We start from the raw sequence: 21,861 nt of genomic DNA, 5'->3' as shown, positions 1-21,861 counted from the left end.
GAAGTTCGGGGGGGAAAAATTACTTCAAGTAAAGGAAAACTTTGAGATCTGCTTCTGAACATTTTAAAGATCGTTTTCCTGCTGACAGTATGGTTGGTGGTAGAAACAGTCGCTCCTTGCCAAGGCCTGAATAATTACACAGAGATAATGACGGTATTTCTTCTGAAACCTCCCTATGGTAGGCGGTTATAAGTGTGGAAAAAATTAAATACTGTGGAGTTTTTAAAATGGCTTTAAAATTTTACATGTATAATAATAAAATCCTGTATGGCTACTCTTTGCTGAATATTCTCTGGACTATTTAAGACAGTGAAAAAACTAAACCCACGCTTGTAATGACAGAGGCAAGCCCGTGATATTAGTCATTGCCTTCAAATTTCCACCGATTGTGTTTAATGCGGGTATGCCTAAAGTCAGCTCATAGACTTGTCCCTACCTGTCATTTTTAAATGCACCATTCTTGTTGAAGCTCAGTCTTGTGAAAATGTCTAAATTTTCCCATTAAGTGCTTAAAAAGTAATAAAACTAAAGTCATTAGACTTCACTCATCAGAGCCGTATCAGAAGAAATATTCTTTGGCGCCATAAATCTGATCAAGGGTTCGACATTCATATCCTTTGGATTCGTTCCCTGGAAATGGACGTTTGAAGGTAAATTGCTTGAGTAGGGCAGTTTAAATTTTTAATACAATCTTATTGTAACTGTTAGCAAATGATTAAAGTGCAAAGGGGCCCTCTGTGTTTGGTAAGATTTATAGTAAGAGCTCTTTGATGCCTTTTCTGGGCTGAGTTATAGATGTTATGACAGTTAAATGCTTATAAAGGCCAGAAAGGCACCCCTGAAGAGTCAAATCTCCCTTAGAGACTAAATCGTGCTTCGGAATGCAGATGTCTTTTCCGCGGACACTTGTTAATTCCTGTGTTAACAGCCTCTTAGGCACCTAGAAACTTTGTAGGCCACGTAGGACCCAGTGCTGCCTTGAGCCACTGCTTTGTGAAAAACACACAAAACAGCAAATTACTGTTCTCACCACCGATTTGCTTTCTGGGGACGTGAATTAATCTTCTCATCAGATGCCTTTTTCTCTAAGGAATGCCTCCAGTTTATAAGGAGTTCCAGCGTTCCTTCTGTGGGCTCGAGGAGGCTTTGAGCTACCTGTTGGTGAATCGTGGCGGCTGTGACACTCTCCTTACTTGTTAGACCCCGTGACACCATGTGACTCCTTGAGTGGCTACTGTTGGGCTGCTGCTGTTGGCTTGGTTGTTTTAAGGCCTATGACTGGGCAGCAGGACTAGCTGTTCCTTAAGGGGCCAGTTAGCCCAGGAGAGGCACAGATGGAGCTGGCAGGGTGCCTCCCTGGGTAGAGGCTGCCGTTCAAGGCGCAGAGCGTCGAAAGCATCGTCTTCTGCTTCCTGTGCATTTGATTCGAAGCCTTTGTTGAATGAGTTTTTAATACATTTGAATTTTAATGCATTTATCTCCTGTACACTTTCTGCTCTACCTCATTTTTTGTGTTTTGCCCAGCAAAAGAGTAATCTGTTTTAAAGGCAAAGGTGATAGTTTTATCATCTTTTCTCATTTATATCTTTTTGCAGGAAGGAAATAAATACACAGATGCTCTAAAGTTTCATTGACACTGTCGTCATTTAGAGTGTGAAATTCCCTACTCTGTAATTTGCCTTTTACTTACGTGTCTCGTCCACAGATGTATCTTGAGTGTCTGCAGTGAAGAGAGAGCGTTCCCTTCAAATTGCTGTCTCTAATTCTTGAGATAGATACTAATGATTTGGGTTATTAACTAGCATAAATTTGAGTTCTTTTTATCTGTTCATGTTGGGCTTTTTTTCCCCCCTCAAAATAAATTCCCAAATGCTTCACTAGAAAACCTTATCTGTAAACACCTATATTGTCGGTAGATCAATGTGATGGTGGGAGTCTCAGTGGAAGAACTTCAGACCCCAGAAGGAAAACCTGCCTTCTCTGAGTAACCAAATAAAAGTCACAGTGACGTCCTTCTTTCTCTTTAACTGTCAGCCTTGAATGGTGTCGAAGAGGCATATCATGTGTTTAGTTTTCACAGCATTCAGCGTTAAGATAAACCCAGTAACGTGTTCAAGTTGAGATGTGCCTTTTGCTTGTATTCTCAAGAGCCACTGTCCATCCAGCAGCCAGACGTCAGGCATCTATAGGAGGCACTAGCTTCAGCTGTAAGTGCAATGAATGCTGTGATTTTTTTTTTTTTTTTTAGATTTTTACCTTTTAAGCTGTCGAGATACAAATGATAACTTTGTGACCTGCTGCGGTGTGTGTATATAGGTTGAGGTATGAAAATCTAGTCTGTGATTCTATGGCTTGTTTTCAAAGTGTCCGCCATGGATTCTTTTTTTTTTTTTAAAGATTTTTTATTTTTTCCTTTTTCTCCCCAAAGCCCCCCAGTACATAGTTGTATATTCTTCGTTGTGGGTCCTTCTAGTTGTGGCATGTGGGACGCTGCCTCAGCGTGGTTTGATGAGCAGTGCCATGTCCGTGCCCAGGATTCGAACCAACGAAACACTGGGCCGCTTGCAGCGGAGCGCGCGAACTTAACCACTCGGCCACGGGGCCAGCCCCCCCCGCCATGGATTCTTTTAATACCACTTTTCTCAGTGAGTTTGAACCATGATGTCACCAAGGACAACATTCCTTAGTTTTTTCAAGAGTTTTGAACTTAATGTCTAAAGAGTCATTATTACCTTTTATCCATAGCTAACATATATAGCCCAAGTCAAGTAAAGTTAGAAATAGTTTTAACATTTTAAAGATATGAGTACTTTGTTCCTTTCTCATTGTGGCAGGACCAGAGAAGTTAATGATAATTAGGTGTTATTTTTCTTCGTGATGGATCACCATCTTCTCGTAGGGACCTGTTAGGAAGGCAGTGAAGGACTGGCGTGTTTCACTGGAAAGAGGAAAAGACTTTGTCATGTCTGTCTCACCCTGTAATTCTACTGTGTTGGAGTGCCAGTGATGAAGTTAGTTTGAAAACTTGTTGTTATGGATGGATCTACAAAATGTGTGGGGCCGGCCCGGTGGCGCAGCGGTTAAGTTCGCACGTTCCGCTTCTCGGCGGCCCGGGGTTCGCTGGTTCGGATCCCGGGTGCGGACATGGCACTGCTTGGCAGCCATGCTGTGGTAGGCGTCCCACGTATAAACTAGAGGAAGATGGGCACGGATGTTAGCTCAGAGCTAGGCTTCCTCAGCAAAAAGAGGAGGACTGGTAGTAGTTAGCTGAGGGCTAATCTTCCTCCAAAAAAACAAACAAACAAACAAACAAAATGTGATGTTGAGTGAAGAGAGGCATCCGTACAAAATGGATGATTCCATTTGTATGAAGTTCTGCAACAGGCAAAACTAATCTGTTAAAAATCAGCAGAGTGGTTTCAAGGAAGTCAGGGTGAGGGAATAATCGGGATGGGGGGGGGCACAAGGGAACTCCCTAAGGGGGCGGAAATGTTCCAAATCTGCATAGTGATCTGAGTTAACGTGACATTCATTGAAACTCATGGAATGGTGCAAGCAAGATTTTTGCATTTTGTGGTATGTACATTTAATCTAAAAAAGGAAACTTAATTAATGAATGAGAGTTAATTATGCACGTGCTGAAATGCATAGGGGTGATGTGAACTGATGTCTGCCACTTGTTTGAAATGCATCAGAAAATAAGATGGATGGATAGGAATAAAGCAAAAATAGCAACACATTACAATTATAAAATCTAGGTGTTGTGTAAATGGGCTTCACTCACATTCTGTCAACTTTTTGTGCCTGTTTAAACATTTGCGTTATAAAGATTTAGGGGGAAATCAAAGCAGTTGTTTTTCTATTTAAAGTATTGTAGTTATTTTACTACAGTACGTTAAGATGGGTCCAGATAAACTGAATTTAGTGTGAAACACTTTCTCGCTCACAGGCAGGTGTGCAGTATTAGGATGAGCTCTGATTTTTTTAAAATGAGGCTTTCCAGAATGAAAATGCATGCATGATTCTGTTAAGAATTTCAGTAATTTGTAGAAACTAGTGGTAACAGACAGGGCTCGCTCAACTTCCCCCGGTACTAAATCCCGGCAGATTACAAATTCAGAATCAATCCGTGTTCTCTGTTGAGCTCTAATTAACACTTACACGTTATTAGTCACAAACATGAAATCTTGATCGGCAATGACCTCAGGTATTCTAAATGTAAATAAAATTAGATTTAGGTCCCTTTTAATTACCTGAGGTGCTGTGAGTAATTACAGTGGCAATTGATAAACTTCATTTCTTGTTGAAGAAAGAAAAAAAACTTACAAAAGTTTCTGTACCCTATATCCTTAACTCTTCAGTAACCATGATCTATGGAAAAGAATTATCTTGAATTCCACATTAATTAAATAGAATTATATATCATTTCTTTATTTGAGCCCTTGAATTCGTATAACTTAAATTCCTACTATTGCTATAATATTACAAAAAGCAAAATTTCCCCCAAAGGGTTCTTATGTGTTTGAAAAGGTAGGTTTCTGGCTGGTGGTGCCGCTTAAATAATAATAATTGATGAGTGGTGGGGAGAGCATTACAATGACTTAATGCACAAAGCCCTGTTGAAGACCAAGTGGAAATCTGTTTTGTCATCTCATCCTTCTTCCTAATTGCATCACAATACATTGTATAATTCAACCTGTGTGTCACTGTCACTTCTCCAAAGGCCTCTCGTGCGAGGGGCCACCGCTGCTGGCTCATTATTAACAGAGCCAGGGAGGAGAGAAGTAATTTCCTCAGGTTCCAACCAAGACATCTTCTCTCCCACTTTAAGGAGAAAATGTCTTTTTTATGGAGATTGTTGTAAGGATAATTATTTCTGGAAATAGGAAAACAGCTTCAGTTGTGACAGATAAGTCCGTTTTTCTTGAAAGTTAAAAGATGCTGGAAGGAGAATGTGCCTGTGACAATGAGATTAGAGAAATTTCTAAACTCCCCTTTTTTCTCTAAGTGTGTATATCTTAAAATAGGAAGCAAGGGAGACCTGATAAATTTGCCTGTCAATATTAATCAAACTATATTAATTTTTTTAAAGAAAACCAATTATTGTCCTTCGCTGTATTTGTCTCAAAGTTGCTGATTTCAAAATCTACTTATAGCCTCTGTGTCTTAAATATTCTCTTATTTAGGACTCCTTTTGTCTCTTATTCCTCATTTGTCTTCATCTCCTCAGCTTTCTTTAAATTTTTGTGTGATTTCTTAGCGTGAATAGTTTAGCATGATCTGTTTTCTGCTTTTCTCATTCTTCGTGGCGGCTTTTCTTTTTTTGTGTTTGAAAATCCTTGCTGCAATCCGTTGTTGCCCTCTCTCGGTTCTGTCTTTGTAGTAATTGTCTTCCCCCGGCGTCACTACATTCATTTGCATTTTTCCTAGGTCTTCTCTTTCACTTCACTCGTAAACTGTGTTAGTATATTTTGTGACCCGTAATTTGGCCTTTTTAAAAAATATTGGATCTAAAAGCTGAGTCCTGTAGCTTCCCCGGTGAAGAAAGCAGGGAGAGGCGGCCGCCATGCAGACTGAAGAGTCAGCGCGAGCCTTCACCTTCAGGGGGTGTCAGAAACGTTTCTGCTCCGGAATCGTCAACTTTCTCCGCGAGACAGCTTGATGAGTTGAGAAGAAGTGACAGGTTCATTTTTCCTCTCTTTGTTTAGCCATTTATCTTTTGGATCCTGGCCTGCCATCTAAATTGTATTGCCAATTTATTGGAATATTCACTTGCCTTGTCTTGAAAGACGCTGATTTGCATCCAGCTTGAGAATAAGTGAGGGAGAAAGTTAATCATCTCTTGGCCTCGTGAACAGGTTTGCCCTGGGTTTAATTGTCGCATCTAGAATGTTTTCTAATCAGAGTCTGTATTTGGCTCCACGCTAACCTGGATCTTGGTGAGACTATCATAGCGCTCTTGTCTGGAAACCTTCGCTCTTGGAAAGGTCTTTCATTTATGCTCCCTTGCACATCTTTCTGCATTTCAGAATAGCCTAAGCTACGTGAGCTGCTTTCGAACTCAGCTGACTTGTGTTAGTGATTGTTTAGTCAATTAAGTGGAATAATAATAATGAGTGTCAGGTGGACATTGAGTGAAATGACACGCAGCCCTGTAAGTCTTACTGCAGCATATTAAGAGGAGAGGAGAGCTCTCTTCTAAGCTGGGGATGTCCTGAAGGAGAAGTCATTTGTCCATAAGGTCCAGGTGACCAGCCAGCATTCCAGCTCCTCTCCAGGTCTTGGCACCTGTCAGAGGTACCAGCTCCTGCTTCCTGGAGCCTCACTTTGTTGATGCTCGGAGTTCAGCTGCCCTGGGGCCCCACACACACCGGTTTGCCTTCTCACTGGACCACATGCTCATCGTGTGCTGATTACTCCCTGCTCCATGGGCACAACATTCTCACATGTTTCATGCCTCCTCATCTTTCCAGATTTTTCTTGCTTTTAATGATTCTTCAGTGTCTGTGCAATATTCATAATATCTCACTATTTCCCTCCTGAAAATAATCCCTACTTTGTTTCTGTCATAAATACACTCCTTTCTTGGGGCACTCTTCCTTCTCTGACAGCTTGTCGCTCATCTGACATCTTGAGTGCAGAAGGAGCCAGTGCCCGGAATGAGGAGCTGAATTCTGAAACAAGGAAGAGGAGTCAGAGGGTTTGGGGGTGCTGGGCCAAGACTGATGAGTGCTGCTTCTTGGGACCTTAGTAAAATAAGTCATGCAAGTTGTGTGAAATGTCTCTTACAAGGGGCGCTGGGACAGGGAGGGTGTCGGGTGCACTCAGCATTCCAGCGGCCTGGTCCATGTTTTCTCAGTGGTGCAGCCACCAGGTTCATCTGGATGCTCCAGTCTCCCCCATATAGCAGGTGGCCTGGCACTTTGCCGCTGCTGCATGACGTAATGGAAGAAGAACGAGTGAGGGAGGGAGGGCAGAAGGAGGCCAAGTCATAGCAAAGATGTCTCCCAGATACACGAAAAGGAAAAGCAGCCAAATCCAGGTATTAACAAAATGGTCAGACTTGTGGCCTGACCGAGAGCATTCCGGGACCCTCCTGGGTCATTGGCATGGATGCTGTGCCCTCTGGGTCAGGCATGCCTTGAAGGTATCATCCTGACCTCACCTGCGCCCGAGGGGTGGGGCTTACCCCCATGTGAGTGATTCATTCAAGGGGAGCAGAGCCTGGGTGCCTCCCTCCTGCCCTTTGTCCCTCCTGAGAGTCACTCCTCAGGTCCTTGGTCCCCATTCTCGTTGAGGGATCCTGGAGGCCTTCAGGATCCAAGCAGCACAGGCTGGCACGAGTGGTACCCTGGTGGCTAGGACTTGTCAGGAGCACGTGCCCATCCCAGTGTGGTGCCCTGTGTTTCTGGATGTTCACTGAGCATCAGATTTATGCCAAATGCTGAGTACCATCCTGTCCTCTCTAAACCTCCCACCCTAGGGTCCTAGACAGCCAGTCAGACTGGCTGTGACACAGAATATGTCCTTTAGGCTGGAGACCAACTTGGGTGGATCAACTCCTATCCTCGAGCGTGCTGCAGGTCTGGAGAAGCTGAAGATTTTAAATTTGGGGAGCATGCAGAGAAGAGAACCAGCCAGGAACTTGCACAGCAGGGGAGGGGGGACGTGCCGAAGGTCTTAGATGAGGATGGTGGTGGAGTCAGGAAGCTGGAGAAGGAGTGGCTGAGTGCAGTGCTCAGGGAAGAGCTGGTGGCACGTGGTGAGAGGGGGCAGGGTAGCCAGAGGGGCCCCCAAAGTGTCCCCATCTGACCATCTGTTGGGCGTCCAATTAACACGTGGGGCAGTCTGGAGCCTGTGACACAGCCCTGGAGGGGACTCCAGGTCGTGCCATTTGGAATGGCTTCCTTCTTCCCCCAAACATTAGGGGAGAAAGGCTGGTTGAAGCAGAGTCAGGCCCTAGAAGCCCCATGTTCAGATGGGCCGCAGACAAAATATCACAATTGGGTACACGTGTAAGAAAACATTGAATAGACCATATTTGTTTCAGCATGAGGGGCTTTTAAAATGTTCTTTCACTTTCTCTGAAAGGGAAAAGGGGATCCAGCTGCCTTGGACACGGTAGAAATTTCCCCTCATTCTAGAATTCTGGAATTAATGTCAGCAGCCATGACTTTGCTCCGTCCTGAAGGTAACTGTTTATTACAGTCGGCATTTAAATCCCCCGATTAATAGGAGCAATTAAACAATAGCTTCATTTCCAGCAAATTAACAACCCTAATAGGTAATTGCGACATAAATGAAGATAAATTTGTTTTAATACAACGAGATAAAAAGAATACAGACAAGAACAGAATCTCAGATGAAGAATTCAGACTTCATTACTTCATGGAAAACTTGAAAGCTTCCTAGAAGAAATTAAAGTGAGTTTGGCTTTGTAACCATAGCCTGTCTTGGATTAGACATTTTTTGTTTTTTTTTTAATATAATAGAAATGCCACATTTTGTGGTTAGGTACACGTCAGGTAAGTCAGCATAGGATTTCTCCCACCAAACCCTTTCTCCTAAAGACCTGCTGGGGCCACAGGGACCTCGGGCAATTGACTCTTGGCCAGAACTTCTCACTGGGTTTTCACTGACACGGAACCAAAAAGCAAATGCATAGAAGAACATTTCCCTTTAACTCTCTGCTAAATTAATTTTACCATCTGTTCAGTTACAGGATACCTTTCCTTCCTTATTAATATTTCTTATAATTAGGAAACTTCTGATGATTTATAGTTTATTTTATTGAAACATGGAAGTGATCAGGCCAGACCTATTTTTAGAACGATAAATGTGTTGTCCGTGCAAAGGATGCTCTGGGATGGGACAAGTCAGCTTCAGAGAGAACAGCTGGGTGATTTTAAAGATAGTGGGGAGAAAAGGATGAACGCCTTGTCAGAAGGAGGATGGAGAGTTTCTCCTAGTGGGTCACTGTGTGGACAGGAAGATCTAACATACGTTAAAGAACTGAGTCCAGGCTGTCTTGCTAAACGTCAGCATACTCAGGTTTTAGGAACCACAACTTAGAATAGGTTAAATGTCCAAATTTGCTTTGAAAGTTCTTAAGCGATGAAGGTTTAGCTAAAACTACATCACTGAGCTTGTATCACCTTAGAAGAACTTTCAGTAGCTTTGAATCATCGAATGACGTATAATCAGCCTAGAATTCTATACCCTGCTGGAATATTGATCAGGTGTAAGGGCACAGTAACAGCAGCTTTGCATGTGAGCGCCTCAAAACGAGGTATCTATGTGCCTCTCCCAGCCGGGGGAGCCGGGCTGCTGCGTCCAGACCATGGCCGCTCCATCACAGCTCTGTCCCCCAACCGATTCGTCCACATACTCCCTTTCTCCAGTGCCCAGATAGAGATGCCCCGCAGCTTCCCAGCCACACCAGGTGTCCTTCCAAAGTGTAGATCTTGTCACTTGTCCTTGAACAGTTTTGATGACCCCCAATTGCCTCAAGGATGAAGTCCACGCTCGTCAGCCGCCTTTGCACACCAGATCCTTAAAAATGTGTTTCCTGTTTCCCTTTTAAGCTGCTTCTCCTCCTACCTTCTCATAACCTTCTCACCCATCCCCATTATTGATCATCTGTTCATTCATTTACCCATTTGGCAAGTTCTTGTTGAGTGTCAGGTACATGTTGCCCCGAGGAGGATAAATAAAGTATGGTATCTAGCATTTTCAGCATAGTTTGGAGTTGCCCATGGAATTGGCCCATTGTCTTGGAGCATGAGCTCTTTTCTCATTGACAGCATGATTGGCAGAGTCTCCACAGGTGTGCAGGTACCCGCAGGCTGTGGATTTCTGGTTCACTAATAGTCATGAAGCATCAAACAACCCAAGAGACCTTCAAGAGTGTACCTCTTCCCCCACTCCCCCTTTTTCATTTTACAGGCTTTCTGGCATAGCTTCCTCTATGCTCAAAACTTAGATAATATGAAAATCCTGGGAGATGGGTATAGGGTTACCAACTGTAGAGAATACACTCGCTGTAACATTCATTGACTTTGAGGTTTTCATGGGGAGGAAAATTCCACTTCAGATTTCTTTTGATTCTTAAGTCACAAATTCAGAACTACATAGATAATTTGGTAATTAATTTCTTCTTAATTAATAAAGTATTTTAATGATCACTCAACTGTAATTTTAAACGGAGTTGAGATGTTAGGGGATCTTTTATTTGTTTCTGGAAGATTTACAGTCTCTGGTGGTTTTCATTATTTACGGGAGTTCTCCGGGGAAGCCCCCCGAGCTTCTAATGGGAGAGCCTGTCAGTGGAAGCCGCAGTAAATGTTATCTTTGGGTGGCGGCATCAAAGATAAAGATAAAACATGCTGTGACCCCCCCCCCCAGCCTCAAATTGTGCTTTTAAAGTATTTTTGTGGAGTCTCATGCTAGTTGATTTTTACAGATGTGGTTATTATAAACATTTTGAATATCATTTTGTTAGATCCATCGTTTGTACTTAAATTCCTGTCTAACATCACTTACTCAGAATGTTGTGTCTCCCCCACCCCTACCCCATATTGGCCTACAGCTTTCTCAGTAGCCGACGAATCGTCATCTTCCTCAAATTTGGCTTAATTTACACCGTTTGCACTTGGCATCTCATTGTGGCGCTGCAGTGTCTGTCAAACCCCTGTCCTTAGCTATGGCCCCCACTTCTCCCTGCTCCCCACAAGTCGTCTGCTCCCCAGCACAGCCTGAAGAGTGCATGGGGACTCATCCGAGAGCTCTCCTTGTTCCAGAAGGGGCTGCGGTGCTGGCAGTGGTGGGAACGTGGCGGAAGCTGATGTTGCGAAGGACGTAATGATGTGGAATGTTAAAAAGCAGATCACTGCAAAGCGAGTTGATTTGTTAACTCTCCTCCAGGCACCAGCACACTGGGAAGGGGAGGTGAAAGGGCAGGCCAGTGTGGAGCCTGGTCAAGAAGCCTCTATGGAACCTGTACACGGAGAAGATTGGGTTGCAGGATCTGAGTAATTGAGTGAAGAAAGGAGGATGGAGGAAGAGGGGCCGTCCAGTGAAGCACTTGAGTGGCTGCCTCCGGGGCCCCGTCTCTGATGGGAAAATCGGGGCTTTTGATGTGGGAGGCAGACAAGGCTCGTTGAGGGTAAGGACCAGGTCCTACTTCTCTTCTCCCGCCTCCTGCCCTCCCTTTGCTGGGCTCATAGGTGGCCTTTCAAAAGTTCTTATTGATTGATTAATTCATGTAAATCATTTAGACCGGGGAAATGTTTTACTGGTTAAATTTACTAACATATGTGGGACTATGCCAAAGATGTCATAAGCGTTAATGAAATAAAAGAGCGTAATTTGAGTGCTTAATTGTAGATGCCAGGTGGGGCCATGCAAGAGGGATCTCAAAGACATCCCCTGGCCACTGGAATCTTCCTACTGAAAAAAGTAGAGAGCGGAACCTACTGTGAATTATTGCATGTCTGATTTGGGATTATTTGTTGCATAATCATTCCTATACACCAGGCACAGGGATTCAGGGGTGAAAAGCAGAGTTTCGGCCCTTCACCATGGCCCTGACACTGTGTGTGTGTGTGCACACACATGTGTGCATGCAGGTGTGCACTCCCATGCCCACGTTGGGGTGCTTAGCCAAGGTGTGGGTGAAATACGAGGGTAGCCACATTAGCGCCTGTGGGCTTTGGGAGTGCAGGGCCTCCACTGAGGAGTCTGGATGGTTAGAAGAGGAAGCCTCCCTAGGAGAGGCGAGGCTCCAGATGTGGATTCTGAGACGGAAGTGGCCCTGAGGAGAAGGGAGGCATCTTCTAGGCAGTGGTGGCAACTTGTGTTACTTGTAGGCTTCAGAGAGCGCGACGTGTGCTGACAACCGTGGTGAGTTCTCTCTGGCTTGGACATGGGGCAGTGGGTCCAGGGGCAGGCAGTGAGGCTGAGGAGGTGGCCCTATTGGGTTTTGAAGGGATCCTTGTCCTTCCTGGGGTTCTGAACCAATTAAGAAACGAGACCAAAGCCTCGGGCTCCTGGAAGATCAGATTATTACTTTCGATTGGTGAAGCTGTATCGGAAAGTGAAGCTTCTCTGGGCTTCCTTCTAGGGAAACCAGAAGCAGGAGGACTTGCCCGGCAGGGTCCAGGCAGTGCGGGAGCCCCACGCCTGCCCCCTGAGCCCCGGGCACACAGACCCTCAGATCAGAGGGACCGAGAAGGGACAGTTTATTCCAAGCTCATCAGTCATATGAGTCCCTGCTCCTCAGTGGGGTTGGACCTATTTCCAGGAGAACATGTAGCAAGCCGGGAGGTTAGGGCAGTGGGAATCTCTTCGTGGAAGGAAATGACAGGAGCAGAGAACCTACTCCTCACAAACATGAAAGACCCCATTTTGCTAAGGAACTTCACCTTGCTGTCTGTGTGATGGGAGCTGTGACAAGCTGTAAGCGGAGCGGATGATGGATTTGCCTTTAAAAGGTTGCCTTGCAGTGTGTTCCTTTGGGCTGCAGTGAAGGGGTGCTTGGAAGCTGTTTGGGTAGCCAGCCGTGGAAGGGTGAGGTCTTGGATCAAGGCAGCGCCCGTGAATTTAAGAGAAATTCAGGTGGTGGAATCAATCATCTGTTGTGTCTCCTCTCCACGCCTGGGGTGGGGAGGGAGTAAGTGGTACAATCCACAGAGGTAGAAAATCAAGGAGAAATCGGTTGGGTGGGAGAAGGAGCGAAGCTCAAGTTGGGCATGTGGACTTGGGGGCATTTCCAGCACATCGAGGGGAGATGGGGGGTTGGTAATAGGATACACGGCTCTAGAACGCAGGAAGGGTGCAAAGTGAGGCTTTGGGTAGATTTGGGAGGCATTGGCATTGAGGTGGTGGTTGACACATTAATGTGGAGAGATTGCCTGGGGAGAGTTCATGGAGATAAAAGAGAGCTGAGGGAGGAAGCCTGGAAGCACCCTATTGAAAGAGGCAGCAAAGGAGGAGGGGAAGGAAGTTCCAGCCAGGGGAGGGAAACCAGGAAAGTTGATGTCATGGAAGGAGGAAATGTTTCAGGAGAGGAGGGAACTGTCAGTAATGCCACCTGCTGCCCAGAGGTCAAGATGCAAGCTGGCCTCCAGTTGGCCACCAGTGACCTTGACAATGGTAAGTTCAACCAAGGGGATGGAGATGAGGCCAGGTTGTAATGGCCAGGGGAACAAAGGAGGGGTCATCAGGGGGAGTCCACCTGCTCTCAAGAAGGCTGACTGTGAAAATGGAGCTCGGCCAGTGGGGTTGGCTGAACGTCTCCTCGGTGCCAGCCACCGAGCTGGATCTTTCTTATCTGCTATCCAAATAAAATTTACAGATTGTGGAGAAAGCGAGGGGACAGGGCAAAAGGATACGTGGTCCCGGTTCTGGCAGCGGAAGAGTCTGGTGGGGGATGCGGGCAGGGAAAAGGGATGTTCTGTTGCCCTGCGGCAGCGTAGCAAGCTGGTGGGAGGCAGGCAGACTGCACTTGAACCCCTGTCCTGCTACCGGCTGCCTCTCTGCTTGATTTGCCTCCTCTGTGACATAGAAGAATATGAGGATTAACTGAGTTGTTAGATGGGCCTGCCTGGCCCACTGGTCAGATGTGACCGGAAGTTATCCTTTTCCTTGTTTAGCGCAAAAGATTTAAAAAACAAAGTTGAAGCAGAAAGTGGGCATTAGGCCAGGATTTAATGAAGTCTTATTGGGGAGCTGAAGATCTTATATATATACCTCTAATTAAAGAGTGTCATTTATCATCTAATCCAACAGTTTAAATTTGTGAGAAAGTAAAGGTGTAACTCACTTTTCTTGCTTAAGTTCTTCAGTAAACCTCTTTTTAGATGAAGAACGGAAGTACATGGATCAAAGTATACTTAACGGTGCAGCTTAAAAAATGATCCCAAGTCATCGCCCAGGTCAAGAAGGGACCTCTGCCAGCCCCCAGAAGCCCTAATTATAGAGATGACTGAAGGGGCTAATTAAAGGGTATCTTTTATCTGTTAGCCAAATAAAACATCAAAATCCTGGAGGAAGTGACTTTTAAGACAACACTGAGCATTAGTATTGAAATATCAGGAGGTTAATGAAATTGGTTAGCGTCTGGTAAAAGATCAAAGATTTTCAGTAGATAGTGGCAGCACCATTTAAGACTTTGGCATAGCTTGTGTCATCAAAATTGCTCAAGAATGTCACCAAAATTGAGAAAACAACATATGTCAATGGTAAAGATTCCAGATTCTTTTAAGTAAGCTCAAGTGATTGTTTTTCTGTTTTATTTATTCATCGCTTTATTCATATGCATGTATTTATTTGAAATACATAACATATTCATTTGTTGAATGATCAAATGTAGACAAAGAACTCAATAGTTCTCAAAATTGCCCAGCCAGTATAATCTGGGGTAATATTTGCGTTTTAAATCGATTCACATTTAAATGTTGTAAACACAGTGAGTTGTTAATGATTATAGTCAGAAGAGAACAGCGCCTCCCTCCCCTGGACTTCCGTTTCCTTTGCGTTGTTTTTGGGAGGTTGGGGGGTGCTTCTTGACTTTTTCAAGGTCATTTGAGGGATGGACCATGGCACTGTCTTAGATGCGGTGGTCACTTTAACTTTTTCACACCCAAATGATTCATCTAGGAAAGCCTTTAAGTGAGGCTCACAGAGACACCACCCCCAGGTCACGTCTCCAGGACATATCAGCAGTTAGACAGCTGCGGCTCACAGCGTAGATTTCCTTGTCACTATGGAGGGGAGGATGGCCAAGCCTCACAGAACAGTCACGTCACCGTCCCATTTCCTCTTCTGTTCTTCTTTCTTCCTAAGTCAGATACTTCCCTTGTTTTTCATTAAGTTTCCCCCCATTTTTGTGGGTTACCCTTTGGCTCTAAAGCAGTCTATCCATTTTAGAACAAAATATTTGTAAATCATTTCCTTTTCTCCATTTGTATATGAGGGTGGGAAGAACATAAAAATTATGGGTAAATGGGAAAAGAAAACAAATATAAATAAAAATTCTAGTAAAGTAGGAAAAAATACTACCACTTATTAGAAGTTGTGACTTCAATTTTTTTTTTGTAATTAATATGATCAAGCAATAATGACATGGACAGAAGAATTTTAGGACTTAACATGGGGCTCATGCTTTGTACAACCCTGTCCATCATTTGATGAGAAGCTTTATTATGAAAATACTCTCTTTGCTCATGAACTCGCCCTTTCTTAGACTCCAGGTAGGGAAGATGGAACATTCACTTGCATTTGGAGTTTCATAAAATGAGGATTTTAATAACGTATTTGACTTGTCTTAGAAAGTTTCTCAAATCTCCCCTAAGTGTAGAAAACGTTTATAGAAATGTCTACAAAGCTCTCCAAACAGCTCAGCCCTGTTTCATTCTGAGATTTGTGTTTTCTGTGAGCTTTAAGATCAAAGTCGGTGTGGTCATCCAGCTAAATAGCACCTCCAAGTCTGGGAGTGAAATAAAAATGCGTTAGCACTGATAATCAAAAACGCCCTTGTGCTCTCCTCCTGCCCCAAAAAGAAGTAAATTAGCAATCACCTGCACAGCCACCATTTTAAGTTAACTTACTTCTGGTCTTCGGAATTTCACTTCACCTATGTGACACACGTTTTGCAGCCATTGGAATCTGATCCTAGATTTTATTTTTGAGTTCACATAATGATTTTTGAAATGTTCTAATATACGTCTTCAAAGACCCCAGATCAATACGCCAATGGTTTTGAAATGACAGAGTGCTGAGATATTCCTCTGTAATTTAAACATGATTAGCTGATGAAGGTTATGATCAATACACCATGGGAAGATAAATTAATTGATACCATCCTTTCAGGATGATAAGAGGCCTATTGGAGGTGGGATGTAACTAATGAAGCTGCTTCTTCATCTCTGTGAGCCATTTTTTATATATTGCATTTTCACTTAATCATATTTATACTATCATTCATTTGCATGAAAGCCGTAAGCTGTGGACAAACCAGTTCCTTTATTAAAATTGTATTCATTTGGAAAAGAAATTATTTGCAGACACTATGTGCGCTCCTGTATTACAACCTATTGCTGGGGACAGTGATGTGTTTGTTCCTTCTTGTGGGTATCTTTCAAAATTGCAACTATCTGGGCAAAGACAAGGATTGAATATCATTGAACTTAATTACAGCTAGTCCCCAAAGACACACATCTATTCAAATAAAAGCTGTAGTTATTCTCCTGTAGTGACACCTATTGGTGTAGGAAGTGTTTTCTAATCGTTGACTTCCTTTCCAATTAAATCCAATATGCTTTATCAGCGAGCCTATTTGCCAAGAGAAGTTATGGCTGGTTGAACTTAGATTTGTATTGATTAAGATAAACTCCCAATGTGTATAGTAATATATTACATAAAAGAAGTCTTTGATATCATTACATGTCCTTGGATATAATTCTACACAATAGCTTGCACAGTTAAGAGTAATTCTATAGGCTGTGCAAAAAAAAGATTTTGATTTTCCAGGGGACTTAAATTACTGTATCTTATTTAGCATTATTTTTGCTGCAATTAACTGGAACAAATCATATTATTAGAATAATTTAAACAAAACAAGTGTGTATTTTTTTTGTTTTATATTCAAGTCTTCTGAGATGGTCTGTGCAGGGCCACTAAGATCTTCCATGGAGCCAGAGGCTCACCTCCTTCTGTCTCATGTCCCACCATGTGTGGCTTCCATCCCCAGGATGGCTGCTGGGGCTTTGCTCACATGTGTGCATTATAAGCAGCCAAAGAAGAAAAGACTTAAGAAAGAAATGGACCAAGGGCAGCCCTCTCAAGGAAGGTTCCTGGAAGATGCCACATGACCCTTCTACTCTCATCCCATTGGCCAGAGCTTGCTTGCTTTCCCATATTTAGTTGGGGTACGGGGGCACAAACCAGAGGAGGCTTAGGGAAATGTTGTATTTATTCTGGTAGTCAAGTGCCCAACTGAAAATCAGAAATTCTATTACTGCAGAAGAAGGGAATAGTGGGTTACAGGGACAACCAGCCATCTCTGCCACATTCCTTATGTTTGGAAACCAGCCTCACGTTCATTTCTTTTGTCTCCCTGTCCACTAGTTGCCCAGAAGATTGTCGCCACAAGGAAGAAGCAGCAGCTGTCCATAGGACCCTGCAAGTCGCTGCCCAACTCTCCAAGCCACTCGTCTGTGTGTTCCGCGCAGGTGTCTGCTGTGCATATAAGCCAGGTACGTCGGGCACGTGGGAAATTGGACTGAAAGGTGTGTCGGAACCAGGAGAACGTGCCTCTCCGAGGAGGGGCCTCGGCCATTCTAAGGTGGATTTTTTTTTTTGTCTTCTCAACTTTATAAGTAACAGCATGTTGGTAATTGACTGAACATTGCCTTCAGAAACCGCTGTGGCCAAGTGGTTTTTATGGGAGTCATTCTTTAATGTTTCCGTCTTCACGTAGCCTGAGTTATGAGGCATGCCTGCTCGAGCGAAGAAGCCAGGTGTGCACTGCCGTCTTTGCTGTTCGTCTCAGTCCCCCGCCCCTGTGTTGGTCCTGCTTCTCGTCTGCTTGTGGGTTGAACAATTGTGGGTTGATCTCAGTGGCTAGTCCCACTGTCTCTTAAATTTGGTAGCAGCCCTCAATTATAATTACCGTCTCCCTTAGAAACTACTATCTTTCTGTAGCAACATTTTGCTAAATCACTTACTTGGAAGTGAATAAAATAATTGTCACTTTGGAGAAATGAACCCAAGGCCCATTAAGGAAACTGTTGGCTTAGTTTTGCCCACGCTTGTGTGTTCAATTAACATTTCTTGGGCAGGTGTGACATTGGCACTTTTTTAAAGGATGTGGCAGGCAGGTGTGCTGTCACACTTTTCAGTCTGCCTGTGACGTCAGTAAGTAATTGCACGACAGTGGCAGCCTCTGAAGATAGAGTCAGGGATGTTCTTCTCCACTCTAGGCACCTTCCAGTTTTTCTGAATCTTGAAATTTCTTCCAAAAGCATTCTGAGTTTCAAGGTGTCCTTTATAAAATGTGAGTTGTGGTCCTGCTGGACAAAACAGTGCTCTTTCTGCGTCAACCCCCGGGCAGGGAAGGGCATTTTAAATTTTTAAATTAACTGATAGAGACTTTTCTTTCTTACGTCACTTTTCTCAGATAAAGGGACTCTGGGATCATCTGTATGTTCTAGAATGAGGCCGTGTACCTGTGATGCTCATACAACTAGCAGAGTCAGAGAAGCCATCCCACCTGCCGCACAGGCATCTCTTCAGTGTGGCTGCCTTGTCGCGTATGACCGCACGTTGGTGGTGGCCTTAGGTTCCTGGAGTGTGTGATTAATACATCCTTGGTTTTCCATCGTTACAGACAAGTAATGGAGGTGGGAGCTTAAGTGACTATTCCTCGTCTGTCCCGTCGACGCCAAGCACCAGCCAGAAAGAACTACGGATCGATGTCCCTCCCACTGCCAACACGCCGACGCCCGTCCGGAAGCAGTCCAAGCGCCGGTCCAACCTTTTCACCGTGAGTGTCAACCCTGGAAAGAGATTGGAGTGTGATTCCAAAGAATTTCAATTAGTATCAATCAAGTAGCCACATGGTTCAATGATACTTGCAGCATCCAAACACGATTAATGAGAATAACATTGATTTCTGTGGAAGTCTAAGAAAATTATGAGAAGCAAAGATTTGGATACGGAGTGAAATGGGAACTTCTCAACGTGCGGGGAGTTCTGGTACATGGGTCAAAAATGAAGAGTGAGGAGGGCCAGCCCGGTGGTGCAGTGGTTAAGTTCACATGTTCCACTTCAGCGGCCCGGGGTTCGCCGGATCGGATCCCCGGTACGGACCTAGGCACCACTCGTCAAGCCATGCTGTGGCAGGCATCCCATATATAAAATGGAGGAAGATGGGCACGGATGTTAGCTCAGGGCCGGTCTTCCTCAGCAAAAAAAAAAAAAAAAAAAAAAAAGAGGAGGATTGGCAGCAGATGTTAGCTCAGGGCTAATCTTCCTCAAAAAAAATAAAATAAAATAAAATAAAAAAAGAAGAGTAATGGGTTTGTATAAAGATATTTATTATCCTGTGACTTTCTTAGTCTCCAGCTAAAGACTTCTCACATTGGCTATAAGGAAATGATGAAACTCTGGCAAAATTCCCCAATTTGATCCCAGGCTGGAGTGCCTGAGGATTTACCTCGAGGTAGCTTTTAGTACCAGAAGCCTCGAGTGTTTTTCGAGGCTCATTGACATAAAGGCTCTTCACTTGGACTTTTCTTTGGGGTCATCTGGGGACCATTTTAAAAACTGTAGATCAGCTCTCTGGGCTCAGGTTTCTGGACTCCAAGTCTGTGCATGGGACCCTGGCATGTGCAGTTTGCAAAAGCTCTTTGGGTAATTGGGATGCAGAGAAACCCTGAACTGTGGAGGAGGGACAAGTGCTGCCACCCCGTCCCCTCCCTCACACACAGCAGACATTACCAATCAGTCATGGAAGGCTTTGCAGTTGAGCCCAGAGCTCCAGGCAGAGCTGCTGTCATGGGACTGCAGTCATTTGCCCTAAGAAGGACACTGCCCCTCCCTGAACTAGGTCGGTGCATTACAAGTGTAGGTTTGTAAGCCAGTGATTCTCAGCCAGGGCGGTTTTGCTGCCCAGGGGACATCTGGCAGTTTCTGGAGAAGTTTTGGGGTGTCACCACTGGGAGTTGGGGGTGGGTAGGATGCTGCCGACATGTGGTTATGGGTAGCAATCAGGGATGCTGTTCACCATCCAGCAGTGCACAGGTCAAGAGCGGTCCAGACCCTAATGTCGGTGGTGCCCTGTTCTGAACAAGCTAACTTCTCCGTTTGGTTGGTTGCTGCTGACTTAGATGCAAAGAAGTCCAGCATCTCTTGTCTTCAACTAGAGGAGGGCTCTCCGGGGTGGCGGGGGTCTGTCATCTGATCCGCTGCCCTTGTTTGGAGATGGCGCTCTTGATGTGGCACCTGGCTTCCAAGTGCAGTAGATCCCGCATCCGTTTCCCGCCGTGCTGGTGGCGGTTTTCCCATTGGGCTGTCATTATTGCCAAGGTCTGTGGCCAACAGCACGCGCCGCCTCTTGACAACTCTCCCCTCTCCTTTGCCCAGTGCCCTGTGCCACAGCAGTTCCCGCAGACACTGCTGCTGGAGGGGCAGAGTGAGGACCAGACAGACCAGGCCCAGACCCCAGCCTCCACTTACAGCCGACGTTTGACCTTGAGCTAGTTACTTAACCTCTCTGAGCTGGAAACAGTAGTGGGTCTGTGGCGGGGCTGTTGAGAAGATTCCCTCTAAGGGGTGAAGAGTCTTTGTGGCATTGCTTTCATTTTTTCTCACCAGCACTAGTTATTGCAAATGATTTCTGATGGTGCCCCGCAGACGTGGTTGTAGGAATATGCGACAGATTGGGAGGAAGATGTTTAGGTTTCTGCAAAATCCAGTTGAATATCTGAGATGCATAAACTTGTACACCAATAAGAGGTTTTATTGTGAAATGTCTTCAGACACAGAGAATGGCAGCAGTCACCTGAACAGCTCTGTCCAGCACCCGTAACCCTTCTCCACCCCCAGCTCAGAGACTTTCAGTTGAGAGGGTGTCACCTCACAGAACAGGCTGTGCCCTCACTCACGACCAGTGGACTTGAGAAACCAGTTGCTGACGATGCAGAGAAGGGGCACCATGAGTGGGATGCCGTCACAGCGGGGAGGAGTGAGGACTTTTGAACGTGGACCAAGGAACCTTCTGTATCTTTGCCCCTCCTGTTAGGGTGTGGCAGGAAAACAAACACCCAGGCTCGGGATACCTTTCAAGGGCCACATTTATTGGGCAGTGGTTTTGGTTTCTATTCTAAAGAAAGTGATGAGAAGCCAGGAAGAATCTTTACAAACAGATCTGTTTATAGGGAGAGCTCCAGCATGTTCCTGTCCCCTCATATGAAGAGCACCTCTGGAGGTGGAATGTGCCAGAAAATAGTATCCTGCACCCTATCCACTGGGTAACTGACAATGCAGAAAACTTGAAGGCAGGAAGATTCAAAATGATAATAACTCAGTTAAGAAATCTTTCCTTCCTCCCTGTGTCTGCAGAGCCTGGCTGTGCTTGGTGTCTATCAGGGGCCGTGGTCGCCAGAGTCACCCCACATTGGAGAGAAGGGAGGGGCTCCCCAGGCTAAGAGGAGAGTGGAGGACTGAGGGGTGGGGGCACTCTTGCGCTTATTCAAGCCACACACACGTGGGCGTGCCCCAGTGCAGGCATCCCGGCAGAGGCCAGGGGCCCCAGCTGTCAGGGCAGGTGCTAAAGCCACTCAGAACTCATCTTACGGTGACTCAGAATCCCCATTAATTATGTCATAATTAAGGGCTCTAATAATGCAAAGGCCTGCCCATGAATCTTGTCGTCATCAATGCTTATTCCCTTTTTTAAATGTTGGAAAGCAGTTTGAGAGTAAACCATTTTAAAAATTGAATCTGGCTGCACAATGGTTATTGGCAGGAATAGAGATTGGGGGTCATGGGTTTGCATCATGGCGTTGAAGGAAAAGATGGCTAAAATCCCAGGCTGGACCCGCCTGTGGGCCATTACTGGCTTTCACTTGAACAAAACGATGGTGGTGGTGGGGGTGGTGGGAGTGATGGTGGTGGTGGTGGTGGTGAATGGTGATGGTGGTGGTGATGATGGTGGTGATGATGGTGGTGGTGGTGGTGATGGTGGTGGTGGTGATGGTGATGATGGTGATGATGATGGTGGTGGTGATGATGATGGTGGTGGTGGTGATGGTGGTGCTGGTGGTGGTGGTGATGATGATGGTGGTGGTGGTGGTGGTG

At 44.9% G+C, this 21,861-nt stretch overlaps 1 protein-coding gene across 4 annotated transcripts in view; it reads left to right on the top strand.

Moving 5' to 3' along the window:
• AGAP1 (ArfGAP with GTPase domain, ankyrin repeat and PH domain 1) overlaps nt 1–21,861 on the top strand; it is a 559,767-nt gene that overhangs the window by 259,106 nt on the left and 278,800 nt on the right. For all 4 annotated transcript variants that reach the window (XM_046643545.1, XM_046643543.1, XM_046643544.1 and 1 more), the window contains 2 exons: nt 17,128–17,255; nt 18,389–18,544. In XM_046643545.1, coding sequence (XP_046499501.1) covers nt 17,128–17,255; nt 18,389–18,544 — 284 coding nt within the window. The remainder of the gene's footprint in view (nt 1–17,127; nt 17,256–18,388; nt 18,545–21,861) is intronic.

This window comes from Equus quagga, chromosome 17, assembly GCF_021613505.1.
Source record: "Equus quagga isolate Etosha38 chromosome 17, UCLA_HA_Equagga_1.0, whole genome shotgun sequence".
NCBI lineage: Eukaryota > Metazoa > Chordata > Mammalia > Perissodactyla > Equidae > Equus > Equus quagga.
This window is presented reverse-complemented; position numbering and strand designations above follow the sequence as displayed.